Below are 15,645 nucleotides of genomic sequence, written 5' to 3'. Positions count from 1 at the left end.
CAGTTGAGTTGTGATGTCACAACGCCTGCTGGCAGAGCCAGCAGCCAAGGGGAAAGGCAGGTCAGGTCACATTGCTAGAACCAACAGCAAACAGAAAACACACAAAATCATCACATCAAATAACAAGTGTCCACAGTAGGAGCAGCTTGCATGGACAAACAGGAAATGCCCACAATCCGACCCCCTAGAACGAAAGAGCAAATCCACCCATACCAATCACCAGAGTACAAATAGCAATGAGACTCATTACTAACACCTTAGCACAAATACCAGATGGACAAAAACAACCACATGTGCACGGATAACAAATACACACACTTCGACCATAATTTGAAAATGTCTACATTTCTAGCTCCCAGACATGGCTAACCCTATCACCTTCCACAAATAAGGACTCATCACAGTAACCACTCACCCGCACCTTGAAACGAGGCTTTAATATTCTCCATTAGCACCTTTTTTCTTATTTGCATGCGTCAAACATGTTTGACTAAATGATGCCTTAAAGAAATTGTATCCAAAGTTGGTCCAAAAGTTTAGCAAAACATTTTTTCAAGATGCAAAATTGTTGTGCACACTTTATCTTGAAAGCAAGCAATCTCAAATCATGTTTTCACGTTTCTCCATTTATTTGCTTATAATCAGGGACCATTCTGAGAAGATTATATGTAGGCCAATAAATAAGAAAGGAGCCCCCTGGAAGAGCGGATGAAGGGCAGACAAGCATGGGAAATAACAGGTAAATTCAAAGAATAAGAACAATCTGCCCCTTACGATTTATAATAAGGCTCAAAAAGAGTCCTCAATTCACATAAAACCGCGATAAACTCACAATAACCAGAAAAAGAAACAACTGAAAATCATAGTGGGCAGATTGTTCTTGTTCTTTGAATTTAGCTGTTAAGATTATATGTAGAACGAAATACACAGTTCCAGAATGCAAGCACAGGTTCAAACGTCATTTTTCCTTGACAGCAGATGGCAATTGATCAATGCACTGAGTTAATAATGCAGTGGACCTTTCCAACAGTCATAAACCCGGGCAGGGTGCAAGTATCAGTCATTGTACCTTACCCATTCTTAGCAAATATATCCAATCCAATACATTGAAAATAGTTATCAGCTTGGAATAATATCCACGGAGATTGAAAAAGTAATGATACAGGCAAAGGGATTTAATTTATCTGCAAATTTCTTGCAAACACCTCTACTAGTTAACATTGGGATATCTCAGAATACAAGGTGCAATCAACTTGATGCATTGAAAAAAAATATATAACCTACTAAGCCACTAAGCTAATCAATGTTCAAAGGTGCTGAAAAGAGAATAGCCAATAATACCTCATAGCAATACATTTGATATCAAAATGATGCCTGTCTGTCAAAATGGAAGCTCAGCCTCGTTCTGGCACAGATGAATTGTTCGCACAATAATATTGTATTGCATTTATTGCTTAGTGCAAAAAGAGACAGGAGAGGCCAGCTTCTAGGCACCAACCAAACAGCCACTTTGGTAGTACAAAAATAGAAACCAAGCAAAAAAAGAACTCTACCTCCTTTAGATAATAAGTAGTATCCAATCCAGAGGTAGAAAACCGGGTTCCCGTAGAAAACCGGGTTCCCATAGAAATCCGGATTCAGCTCAAGCTTGAAAGGACATTTTCATTTAGCATTTTTTGAACATATGTAACAATTCATTCTATTCTAATTGGTAATGGAATATACGTGCTGAGGAACAAAAGCCACTAAGCCAGCAATTCGCTAATAGACCTGCATGCATATTTTCAAGGCACACATTGAAGCTAGGTTGCAGCAGAATGCGTTGTTCAAACAATGGCCCCCTGGAAAGCAAAGACCACCGTAAGTCCCCAGAACCTCTAGTAAAGAAGTGTGTTTTCTAACAATCAAGGGCCTGTGCGTGGAGTGCTATATAACTCACGAAAAGGTGACTGCTCAGTGTTTTCCATTCCATTTTTGGCGGGAAGGGAGCTCCTCGGCCCTCGCCGAGGCGGAGAAGCGTCTAGCATTTAATGAGCCTCTATTAAATAACAAGAATATTTATCAAGATTAATCACACAGATCAGCTTCCATAAAATGCAAAGCCTAAAAAAACAACAGTAACCTTTTCTGAAGGGGCGGCCTTCTGTTAGCGGAATTCTCTTCGAGCGACTAGAAATTCTGTCTGGAGAAATAAGACGAAGTGCGCCAGGTAATGATGTTCAAAACTCAACCTCAGATCTCCGTGAAACCAAGTTATATTAAAAAAATATGAAAACAGCAGTAGGTGCTCCGGCAGCAGTATTGCAAATCACAATTACTGTCAGCTTTAGACACCGTTGTCTTCCATGCATGCCTCCATTTTATCTTGTTACAATAAACCTCAAAGCAGATTTCCAAATTAAAGTTGTGAGTTGCCTACTTGCCTCTCCGCTCTTCCCCAGGAGCTCCGTGCCAGCCTGTCTTTTCTCTTACCAGCCTCATCTCACTTTCAGACTGTCCTCTCCACCTCCCAGTCTCGAATGCCGGGCCACCCCCACGCGCGGCATCCAATGGGATGCTGCGCCGGTGGCCCAGCCAATCCTGGCTCTGCATGCAGCACCAGGATTGGCTAGGGAGGCACATTTGCTGCTCGCCCTGTCGCCCTTAGAAAACCCGGGCTGTGGCAGGCGAACAGCACGGTGAAGCACCCCTGGGTCCCACTGGGGAACTTACAGTGCGCATGCTTGAGAAAGTTTCCAACTTTCTCAAGCATGCGCACTGTAAGTTCCCCAGCAGGACTGCGCACTACGGTCTGCTGCAGCCTGAGTGTGTGGACTGTCACTCAAGCTGCAGCAGGCCACCCCCCCTGCGCAATTCAGCGCAATGTATTTTATTTAGTGTCCGAGTCTAGAGATCTGGCCGGCAGCCGCGATGCAGGTCCATGGTGGATGGTGGGGCTAGGCCCCTACGCCCCAATGGACGCACCGCGGCTTCTAGGAGGGCACCCAATGAGACCTCTCTAACGCAGGAAGTCACAACTGTTCAGTGTCAGAAAGCTGACACTCAAGTAGAATATCTACTTGAGCAGCGGCAAAATCAACTCTAGAAGCTGCGCCCTTTGGCATACCATGTGGTGCGGTTAGTGCTGATTTTTCCGTGTGGAATGCGCTTTCGCCACTAAATCACCAAGCGAGCAGCTCAAAGTGCCTTTTTCAGCCTGTCCACAGAATTCTGCAGATCTCACCAAATGTTATTGTAACTCCACTGAATTCTGCAGAGAAAAATTCCGCAAGTTCCGCCCTGACATACTTTTTACTAAGTCACATGTACACAGGATCAAAGGTCCCTTCTGGATAGCCAGCTGTCTAAATTGCTCCGATTTCTCCACATATCTCTGCAGTGACATTACCAGCTTCCCACACATACAAAACCATTTTAAACTATTTTTCAGAAAATGGAGGCACTGTAATAGGTAATTTGAAGGGGCATTTGTTAATAGTAGCTTGCACCATGTGGGCAGGACGAGACAGTGGTCAGTACTTGACTATGCAGAATCTTACTTAAAGTGATGCCAATTGCTCTCCACTATGCCCAGCTATTGAAACCGCATATTGGATAAAACAGGTCATATTGCTCAAACATACCATTTCACACTTTGTCCAGTCTACAAACTGCAATACCCTTACCCAAAAAGTAATTTATTCTTGCTCCTTTGCATTGTAAAATTAGATCTACATTGTTGTCACTTTCTCCATGATGTGAGTTTTTCTAAATCCTGGATAACCTCTTATGCACCATAAAGGTGGCATGCTATGATCCTCCCCCTGTCCAGTCTCACCTCTGTGGTATACAACACTCTTATTTCTAATACAACGCAGTCCCAACAACTAGGAGTTAGTAGGTCTTACTTTCAATTAACTTAGAGAGAAGGAACCTCATTTAGATTTTGGCAGAGCAGGAGCACCAAACTTGTGATTCTGCTTAGAATCAGGGAAGGAACTGGTCAGCCAGCTGGAGAAAGCCCGGATTCCCTGGTCTGAGTAGGGCATCTTTCTAGCCTGCTCAGGCCAATATCCAGAACTGCTCTGCAGGGTGTCTGATGCAGCCCCAGTGCCTGCTGGGACATAGATGCAGCAGCAGCACCCGGCGCAAAGCAGGACAAAGCCATCAACTTAAGGTAAGTTTAATATTTTTTTAATTCTCACATCCCACGCTACCCTGCCTCACTACCTTTTGTATGCGTCAGCCACCACCGTAGGAAACAAACCCTTAAAATGCAAACATCTTGAAGGAAGGTAATCTCAAGGTGGATTTGGGACCATTTTGGTGGACAGGCCCTGATCTCATAGCTCAGCTGCTATATCTGTTACCAATTACTTCATTTGTTAAGTTATCTTCGAAATCCTGGGAGGTCATAAGCAGCACATGGAAGAGGCTCCGACTGTGATCCTCAATATACCAGGAAAATGTAAGTGATTTCTAGGTCTTGCATCACATCCATGCCCTTTCAACTTGCATTTAGAGCATTTCTAGTACCGTAAATTTTTTTTTAAAAAAAACAGGGTATTTATTCGAGTAAAGCACATTACTTTTTCATAAAGGGATTTTTTTTTGTTTAGCATTTTGATAACAGACTTAGGTTCCTCACAAAAGTGAGAACACACTGCACAACCTTTAGCTACATACACACTGTGGCCTCCAGCTATCTGGGTCCTATTTACATATTTCATTTATGAAAGCTCATAACGTACTTGCAAAAATTAATTTGGTGTAATGGAGTGCTGGATGTCAATTGCCTACGTCATTCAAATAACTGAGTTGGAAGTGGCTGTTTAATTGCAGTATTACTGGAATATTGTTGATTTGTTGTGTTACTGTGTAGTTATTGTGCATTGTCCTGGTGCTGTGATTTGGTTGTGTTGTATTGCATTGCGTTATATTATGTGGTTTCTTTTTTTTGTTTTGTATTTTTTTTGGGGAGTAGCATTGTGTTTTATATATTCTTGTGTTAGGTTATTGTGCTATGCTTTTGTTGATTGCTCCAGGGAGCTAAAGTTGTTAGGGCTTGGTACAGTTAAGCTTTTGTACACCCATGACTTCATTTTGCGAACCAGTTCAAAGACCACTAATTAAAATTAAATAGGAATCAAATGACAGATGCATCTTCGGGACATGCTTGGTGTTAGTTTTCAGCAGTTTTAAATTGTGCAGTGAAAAACTCAAACTTTTTAGAACGGTCCCATGCATTCAGGAATACATGAGACAATAAATATAGACAGAATCAAATCTATATTTGGAGCAACCTGTCCAGCCGGACACAGGTCTTTAAGTTTACTCAATGAACAAATGATCCATACAGAGAGAATACCTTCAACAATTCACCAGTGTGGTACACAAGCCTGTGCCCAAACAATAACAGATCAACTACAGAAGGTAGATTACGAACACATAAGGGCTTTTTAAGGCAAACAAACGTTTTCTGTTTAAAATTCAATTGTACAGAAGTATCAATCAGGCACCATTACATTACATAGAAATCAAGTTTTGTATAGGGTGCTAGAAAGGTCGACGGCGTTTCGGTCCCCCTACTTAATCATGGGGACCATCATCAGGGCATTCAATTAATGCTTTAACGTTATTTAGCCTCTAATTGCCAGGGCAGTGCACTGGTTCGTGACCGGCAAGGAAGTGTAGCCTGTATTCGGTTCGGCAGCCCAAAATCAGGCGCGTTGTGACCGCGTTACAATAGCGTAATCCGACGGTGCTAGGATACTACCTGGTTAGTCGGTAGTTCGGTCTGTTCCCTGGGAACAGACCGAACTACCGACTAACCCGGTAGTATCCCTGGGAACAGACCAAACTACCGACTAACCCTGTAGTATCCTGGCACCGCCGGATTACGCTATTGTAACGCGGTCAAAACGCGCCTAATTTTGGACTGCCGAACAGATTTATTTATTGGGGATTTAGTTGGATTTCTTATTTTTGGGCACTCTCGTTCGCTTTTACAATGGAGAATGTTCAGATAGGGAGGGTCTAGGGGACACTCGGGAAGTGGGAGGCATCACATGGGTCTGTGGACCCATTTTGCCTGTGTTTGGGGGTGGGGGACTAAGGTGGGAGGGGGGGGGTGTATGAGGGGGATTTGCTATAGGGATGGGCAAAGGGCAAAATTTCCAGTATGGTTTGATGACCAGTTAACTAAATTAAAGGAGTAGCAATTCTTGCAAGACGGGGGAAGGCAAATATATTCCGCTGATAGGTTGGGCCGTTGGGTAATAGTGCATGGTGATTTTCAGGGCAAAAATATTACACTTTGTGCCTTACACGGTCCAGTACTTGACGACCCTGAATTATATAAATGGCTGAGTCTGGAGTTGGTTGGTTGGCCATCCCAGTTTATAATTTGCGGGGATTTAAAGATTAATATGGAGTGTGGACTCATGAATCATCCATAGACCATATATATCGGGAGAATACCAAAAGTCTATAGGGCTTTACACCACCTAATAGAACTACATGACTTAATGGATGTCTGGGCTTTTTTTTTTTTAAATCAGGATGATCCGGGATCTACTTTTTTCTCTCCGCACCCCATAAAATTTGCTCCAGGCTTTATTATTTTTTTATTTCTCCTGTTCTTATTCAAGGCGCCAGCATTATAAGATTTCCGCGAGTAATGTCGGATCATAATCCGCTTCTTTTGGAGATGAATACACAACTATGTAAGATTAAAATTGATACCTGGACGTTTAATCGTGGGTTGCTTAGCGAGAGGGAGTATATGTATATGATGTCCGCTTGGATCTCAAGATTCTTAGGATTATCTGAAGGAGATTGGGGTGGATACGCTATCCCTAGAAGAACGAGACTCATTAGATGCTGAAATCAGCGTCGATGAGCTCTGGCAAGCCATAGATTCTCTCCTAAGGGGCAAAGCGGTTGGTCTAGATTTTCTGCCAGGAGAATTTTATAAGGTTTTCCGGTCTCAGCTCACTCCGGTAATGTTAAAATTGTTTTGCAGAGGTCAGGATGGCGAGATCTCTCCCTCTCCCTCCCCCCTCCCCCCTCCGAGTCTTGGCAAAGAGCCCGAATTGTAACTTTTTAAAAAAAAGATAAAAACCCTTCCGATATGGGTTCATATCGCCCAATTATGCTTATTAATAGCGATATTAAAATATACGCCAAGATTTTGGCAAATAGGATTTCGGGGGTGATAAAGAAACTCGTCTCTGTTCAACAACACAGCTTTGTTCCTGGTCGCGAGACTATAGATCATATTCGTCGCACAATTGCTCTGTTTGATTTTACTAAGGTTTCGGGAGACCCTATGGCCCTAATTCGATCAGATGCAGAAAAGGCCTTTAATAGGGTCTCCTGGCCTTTTTTATGGGCCGTATTAAGGCATTACGGTCAGAGCATGTACAAGCAACCAATAGCTCAAATCTCTGTATCCGTCTCAATCCCCGTAACAATTAATATTTTAAGAGGCACACGGCAGGGGTGTCTCTGCTCCCCCTTATTTGCAATTCACATAGACCCCCTAATTAGAAAATTTCTTTTGAATGACACGATCCTGCCGGTGAGATCCAGGGGTGGGGATACCAAATTATTGGGGTATGCGGATGACCTTTCTATCCTGACAGATTCTCCTCAGCTTGCATTGCCAGAAATCCTAAATTTGACTTTACAGTTTGGTAAGGTGTCAGGATATCATCTAAATGACTCTAAGACCCAGATTATTTGTAATGATAAAATCTCTCTGCTTGACTCTCGGGTCACTGATAAGGCAAAATATTTAGGAATAGTGATAAGCTCTATTCCAGAGGAAGTGTGGAGATCAACCTCAAATCATTATTATGCAAGATGGAAAAGGATTTGAGTAGGATTAATAACTTTCAGCTTACATTGATGGGTAGATGTAATGTCAAAAAGATTTTTCTACCAAAGATTCTGTACCTTTTTAGAGCTATCCCTGTATTATTTGAACACGTTTAGTTTAAATAAATTAGAACGTATAATTTCGTGGTTTGTCTGGGCTGGTAAACGACCTAGACAAGCCTTTAAATTTATGACGTTACCCACAGAGAGGGGGGGCTGGTCTCTACCTAATTTTCAGCTTTATTATTGGGCAATTACGTTGACATATTGCTGTATTATTGGATTGTCCAGATGTAGAGGATCGTGAGACATCAAGTTATAGTTTAATTTATGGGGAAGAGGCGAAGGGGTTATTATTTAGACATATTGATTTTGCGTACTTCAAACATGTGAGGTTTAAGGTTTTAGTAGCAGCCTTTAAATTGGACACCCGTTCCGAAATTATACAATATAGGAAGATTACATATATATACACTTCGGTATTAGGAAATGCCCTTCTCCCAGCAATCTTGGTAGATGGGTATTTTAGAGAATGGACGATGCAAGGAGTGACTATGCTAGGGGATTTGATTTCAGACAAGGGGGTACGGACCTTTGAATATATTAGACAGAAATTTAATATTACTAAATCTGCAATTTTTTAAGTTCTTACAGATTCGGGATTTTCTTTCTAGGAAAACTGTTACCTGGGTCTCCATTCCATTAGTTGAGGCTATGGGGGGGGGGGGGGGAATTCTACTATATCTGTGATTAATACAATGATAAATGAAAAGAGGAACGATGATCTACCTAAACATTTTAGCCGTTGGCAGATCGGATTGCATGCCGGGCAAGAGGTATGCGAAGATTCATTATGCCTTGGTTATACTGCTACTATATCCACAAACCTCCAGGTTCAATGTTTTAAAACTTGGTTTAATCTGTATATAACCCCACATCGTATACAACAATGGGGTGGGATTACGGGAGTCAACTGTCCTAGGTGTAGGGAATACGCGGTCGATAGTATTCATATGTTTTTCTCCTGCCCTAGTTTGACTCCATTGTTACACAAAATTGAATGGCTGGAGCAAGTCTTTTTATGATTTTATTAACATCTCAAGCCGTTATACTGGGGTAGTGGTGGACTTAAATAGGATGTTAGAGCGGAAATTATTTTATATTGCGATGGCCTCGCTCAGATTATGTTTAGCAACTGTGTGGTTGGACCCTGCTCCCCGACAGAACACGAATGGTTTAGCAAACTTTTAAATGTTGGGAAGTGGGAGCTCCTGGTTTTCAAGCTCAGAGGCCCACAGGCTTGCAGGGAAGGAGAATTTGTATGGGAACCTGTAATTAATTGGTTGGATCGTGTAAACTCATGATTAGTGAGTAGGACGGAAGCCCGGATGAACTGTATATATTGCAGATAGTGTAATATAATGTGACTAACTTGTCTTATCAATGGTTTTTAGGTCTGGTCTATATATCCTCTCCCCGTAGCAATCCCCGGGGGGGGGGGGAGGGGGGTCGGGGGTAAAAAACAAAAATACTGTGAGTAATGACAAAGATTAAATGTTTTGTGATATTTTTGTTTCTTCTTTTTTTGTTTGGATGTTTACTCTGATATCTTGTTACTCTCTAATAAAAATAAAATAAATAAATAAATAAAAACATACACTGAGTGGGCTTGGGCAGAGCCCCAGAGGCGTACTGCACTCTAGTTTTATGCTATTTGATGCATCCTACTGCAATGCATGAAGGACTATTTTACATTTACACAAATATTAAACATTCAATTCTTAGTCATATACCATTGTATACATAAAGTGATCCTTTTTTTACCACTAATGAGCCTCTCTTACAGTCATGACCATTTTAATTTCTGGGCTCTTATGTGAACAGACCCTTACATGAAAGCAGTCCGACTGCTTCTCCTCATTGCCACTGGGGCAGAGTCTTATTTTGTTTTTTTCATTAATTTAGTCTATTGGTGTCTTCCCACTGCCATTGGGCATTGTATTGCTTTTTTTTTTTAGTCAAAGGAACATAAAGGTTTATTATATTCCTATGCCCTAGAAACAAATTTAAGACTATATTACAGGCATCCTTGCCATCAGACCTTCATTTCACATGGAAACAATTTCACATGGAAACAAAACAGAACTATAGACAAGGGAGTCTTGTATTGTATTGTATTGTATTGTATTGGGAACTTATATAGCGCTCGGCTGCCCCAGCAAAGGGGCGTCCCGGCGCTGCGAGCGAAACTAAAAACAGAAGGGGAATACCAGAAGAGAAAAGATACAGTTACTGAAAAAGATGGGTTTTGATTTGAGTCAAATACAGACCCCAATTTAACTTCTTTTTTAAACTAAGATTCAAAGGACACTTTGCATATTCCAACTAACATGATAAAGCATATGCATGCTCAAAAAAAATGTGCACTTACGCATGCATATGGGCACATGCTGTACACCACAAAATTCAGTCCTACAGATACTGCCAGTGCTTGTGGGACTCCGGCCTTTGGAGGAGGGGACTCAAACTGCGAATTGGCGTTCCTCCAAAACACCATTTTTAGGTACCCGAGAGGGAGAACAATTAAACATCATTTGTAAAGTGCAACACTGTCACCCCTACTGGCTTCTTAGTGCTATGTCTCAGAAGAGCCAAGTCTGGAGTGTCTTTGTTGTCCGCCAGTGAGGGGGGCTGCATGGAGCTTGGAGGAGAAGGTCATGGCAGGTCTTGGCAGCGATGTAGGAGAAGGAGTGGACACTGCTGCAGCTGCAATGGATGCAGTGTGTGAGAAAAGGAGCACAGGTGTCCCGCAGGTTGGTGGAAGTTAAGCTGATGGAAGGTCCTAGGTCGTGGGTGGCTTTATAGGAGTGTGTGAGGTTCTTGAACTGGCATCTCTTCTGGATGGGAGCCAGTGGAGGTCTCAAAAGGTGGGGGGGTGATGTGGGTTTGTTTGGGGAGGTCCAGTATGAGTCTGGCTACAGCGTTCTATATGGCCATGAGTCTTTGGAGGAGTCGGGTGGAGATGCCAGCATAGAGGGTGTTGCCGGAGTCGAGGCGACTGGTGGCGAGTGCCTGAGTGATGGTCTTTCTGGTGTTGGCAGAGGTCCATCTGAAGACTGAGGAGCTTGCGAAGTGTGTGGAAGCAGGAGGCAGCAACTGCGTGGACTTTTCTTTTTATGGTCAGTTGAGGATGATGCAGAGGTCTGTGTCTGTCAGGCCACCAGCTGTGGTCCCATGTGGCAGTGTTCTTCCCAAAGATCAGCACTTTGTTTTTTTCAGAATTGAGGTAGAGGCAGTGGTCTGTCATCCCTTTGGGTACTTTAGTCATGGCATCACGGAAGTTAGATTTGGCGTTGGAGGGGGACCGTCTGTGAGAAAGAGGATTATCGGAGTGGCATCTGCATAAGGATTATGCGGAGTCCATGGGATTGGACGACGTCTGCGGAGTGTTTTGGGGTGAGTCGATTCATGTACATGTTAAACAGGGTGGGAATGTGGGATGATCCCAGCAGTATGCCACGTATAATGTATTTGGGTGCAGAGGTGAAGGGAGCAGTGGGCGGCTGGTGGAATTTGAAAGTGGGCATAAATACAGTGATTGAATTGTAGCACAAGCAAGGCCGAGTTTAGGGGAGGGGGTGCTCCCCAACGAAGAACATTTTGAAAATTGGTGTATTCTGGTGCAAATTTCAGCAATATTTCTGTGATAAGTGAACAACAAAAATTGGAGTTCTTAACCTGGCTTCAGCCTGCCACCCTTCATCTACCCAGGATGTGGCGTTACGGCCAGGGCTGGAGACTTAGGAAGCAGGGAACCAGGTTTAATTCTCAGTTTGAATATCCCGCGATTCTAAGTAAATCACTTAATCTTACATCTGCCTATAAAAAATTAATGCGACGTTGTGTAATGTAATTGGTGCTCCTGAATGGACTAAATTATTTCGGGTCGAGTTTGCACTATATGAAATTGCACAATGCTGGCAAAAACAAAGTCTTACTATAATGAAAGACAAATAGATACCCATTTAGTGGCTGATGATTTGTACAAAGTGAAACCATATAATATTGCTAAAAATCACAGCTACCCCACACAGTTTGTGATCTTAGGAAAATATTTTATTTCACCAAAACTCAATTTTCTTCATTATGACATGAAAGTACATTTAAATATGTGAATTCAGAATATCAGTTCTACAAAAGGTGTGGCTAAAAAACATAATATTCTGTAAGTTTCACCATCAGATCGCTACATATAAAATAAATGGAACATAAGTGAAAAATAAAGTTAAAAAGTTGGTACTCAATGGCAAACGCATTATAGTACATTATGAAAGCCTACTCGTTAATCCAGTGCAGAGATGCCTGTGTGCAGCCAGAGAACCACAGAATTAAATCTTGGTTGGTGCTGTGGGAAATATTGGCTTCTGTATTTTTAATGATACGAGGCCACAGCCCGAGACAGAAAACGCTACATACAGTAACCGATTACTGCAAAATGTTTTAAGATAAAAAGGGGCTTCCAAAGTATAGCTTTTAGTAATGCCAAGACTGTACTTAATGCATTTTTTAACATAACTGTCCCTTCAATACCTGATCAGGGGTAGTAAGGGCTATATATATTTACAGTTAAAAGCACACACTCACTTTACAGCTCAGTTAACTCTTTGCACCAATGCTCAAAACCAGTAAATATTTGACACAAACCTTGGACTTATTCTATCAATTAATGCCAATACCAGAGCTCCCAACCACACTTTACACACAGATTAGCCTTTACAATTGCAAATTAACTCTTTGTAGTGCACATTTGAATTTCTCGCAGGCCTGCAGGTACCCTGGGAGGAAGGCTTGATTTTGATTAGCTCAGCTGTCTGCCTTGCGTTTGTTTCGCAGAACAATAAACTCACTTAATGACAGTTTGAAGTATTTAATCCAAACTATTGGAATTCACCAACCCATGCAGTGATTGGGTCGGCTGCTGCTAATAGAGAGGAAAAGGGAGAGAAAACAGTGGGAATGGAGAGAGCGACAGACAGGACAAGGACAGTGTAGGATGGAGGGGAAGAAAAAAGAAAGGATGAGAGATGAAGTGAACCAGACACTACTGGAAGTAAATAAAACAAACACTCACCCTCAGGACTCTTCTTGTCCGGTGCACTTCAACAGTCCATGGTGGCGCTTTCATGATGAGGCCCAGCTGCTGGAGCTAATAAAAATCACCTTGCACTTTCAGAACCTCTCTGCTGGCGCTGGAAATAACGCTCTAAACAGAATACACATGAGGCGCAGAAGCATGCGCTGTGTAAGAGTTCAGAGCATGTGAGGACAGCCAGCTTGGTAATGTTGCAACCACTCCCTTTCCAGGTCATCATACTGTTCAAAATGGGAAAGGGAGGAGTGGTTAGGCTACTGATGATTGACAGGCGGCCCCGGGAGTATAGGGCTGATCCTGTGGCTGCTTTAAAATGTGAAGTTTTTAAAACATCATTTTTGGGCAGTTCCAGAAGACCCGTTATTGCAGAATCGGGCTGGCAGCATGTCCGCCCGATGTGCTTAACTATTACTGCTGCCAATAGACACCTGCGTGTGTAGTGCGCAGGTGTCAATTAAAACAGGAAATATTCAAGGTCAGTTTAAAAGGATTCCCTCATGGTAATAATTGCTTTTTGCAATTACTGGTAGTGGCGACGATATAGCATTTAATTGGAAGGGCGTAGCCCCTCCGCCCACTCTCAGAAACCGCCACTGGAAGGGAGGTAGTCTGATGCTCTAATTGCATCATGTAAGGAAGGAGGCAATCCACTTGAGGGTCTCTTGCTGTATACCTATGTTGCAGAGTCGATTGATGAGGGTGTTGTGAGAGACTGTGTTGAAAGCTGCAGAGAGGTCGAAGAGGATCAAGGCCGCAGTTTCTCCATGGTCATGGAGTTTTCTGATGTCATCTGTGGCAGCGATCAGCGTGGTCTCAGTGCTGTGGTTGTAACAGAATCATGAATAAGAGATGTCCAGCAGGTGGTTTTGTTCCAGAATTTCAGTACGCTGCTGACTGATTGCTTTCTTGAGTACTTTGGCTCAGTGTTCCCACTCTGAAGTCTCCGGGGGTTAACCCCTTCACTTATGAATGTGGCTGGTGGCAGCAAATTCATCCATTTTAGATCCACAGAAGCACTTAAGGTAACTGCCTATTTACCTCTTCATTTATATGAGCCCAGTAGGCATTCATAATCTCCCTCTGGACAAAGCGTGCTAGAGTAGTTTCTCCTTTAGCAACAAGGCCTATAACATAGGTTTTCTACAAATGCTAGACTTGAAACAGGTAGAAAGGTGGTGAGGCAACTATTACATATCTAAACTAGCATCCACGGGGAGGAGACATTTGTGTTACTGGATTACGCATATTGTTATGCTACTTAAGGGGATAAATGTGTGCAACAAATGTTAAAAGTAGGCATAAAGGCCTTACAAATCCACAGGTGTGTGCTGAACATCAGTATACTCCCTCGTCGATTAAGGAAGGGTCGGTTGTAGTAATAAATTAAACCTTTATTAAGCAATAATCCACAATTAAGATTAAACAATCTGAGACAAACTTAACACATTGATAAATAACTTGGTGTGAGGTTAAGAGGACAAACCATATCCAAGTGCTGTTCAAGAGCCCAGTACCCACAACTTGTTTCAAACAATACTCTAAAACAAAGCTACTTTTCCTACACACCTAATTGACAAAAGACAAAATAAAAATAAATAAAAAGTTAAATTAATTCTTTGGCTTCGCCCCACTCAAAGTGACACCGGCTTTCCAGGAACAACCTTATCACATGACATCCCGCTGTTTTTTTTTCTTTTCGATGTTCATAGTGCACAGTACACTTGGGCATTAAAAAGATTTTTTCCCCCAGAACATTAAAAGGAAAAGTAATTGCATATCACAAGGGTAAAAAAAGAATAAGCCATGAACCCACTGAATAATGGCAAAAGGTTTCTAATGTCCAAGAATTCCCAGTCAAACCCATTTATTCATCAGGCCCGGACTCGCTAGGACTGCTCCCCAGGTGGGATTCCAAACAGACTGTTGTACGGCAAGCCTAATGGTTAAAAATCTTAGTTATGATGCGATTAAGTTACACTGGATTATGGGCTAGGAAAATGGCTGTCTTATCTAAAATGGGGACATGTCAGCTATATGGAGTTTGTGTCTGCAGATATTCTGGACAGCATGTACATTAAAACTAATTGTAACCAAGGTTTATTGGTGCATCACGGGATATTTAAAACAAATTGCAATACATTTAACCCAAACTTCTTGCGCCCCCTGAAGTGGTTAGAAGTTTGTTCGTAAAGTTCCTATGCTTTCCTTCTCACCATCTAAGTAGATTCCCTTTATTCCCAGCTTTTACTGATAATCGGAAAGCCGAAGGATAATATTCAATTTCAGAAGTTGGTCAAGTAGGACTCTGCCAAGGCAGCTTCAAACTGGGTAACTTCATCCAGAAAGGGACTCTAAAAGGGGAAAACAAAATAATTGTTTTATACAGCTGTTCACCAATACATCAACATGGCTGCCAAGCGCTAATGTATTTCAAGAACAAATGTCGCCATACAGCTCAATTTCACCTATAATCATCCAAGTGTGGGAGCACCACACGTAATTCAGCACACAAAGGTGCACAGGAGATAGACGTTCGATAAGACTGGCATTTCAATCTACTAAAGTTCCCCAATTACACGATTCTTACAACATTACTATAATGCAGCATTTGATATAGTTTTATATTTCAGAAT

General features: G+C 42.1%; 1 protein-coding gene across 1 annotated transcript in view; it reads right to left on the bottom strand.

The window, feature by feature from the left end:
• Positions 1-14,384: 14,384 nt before the first annotated feature.
• RNF138 (ring finger protein 138) overlaps positions 14,385-15,645 on the bottom strand; it is a 44,841-nt gene continuing 43,580 nt past the window's right edge. The window contains exon 7 of the mRNA XM_086966948.1: positions 14,385-15,363. Within this exon, the coding sequence (XP_086823074.1) occupies positions 15,295-15,363 (69 nt within the window). The 3' untranslated portion in view covers positions 14,385-15,294. The remainder of the gene's footprint in view (positions 15,364-15,645) is intronic.

Source organism: Lissotriton vulgaris, chromosome 4_1, assembly GCF_964263255.1.
Source record: "Lissotriton vulgaris chromosome 4_1, aLisVul1.2, whole genome shotgun sequence".
Classification (NCBI taxonomy): Eukaryota; Metazoa; Chordata; class Amphibia; order Caudata; family Salamandridae; genus Lissotriton; species Lissotriton vulgaris.
The sequence above is the reverse complement of the archived record's forward strand: the minus strand, read 5'-3'. Positions and strand labels throughout refer to the sequence as shown.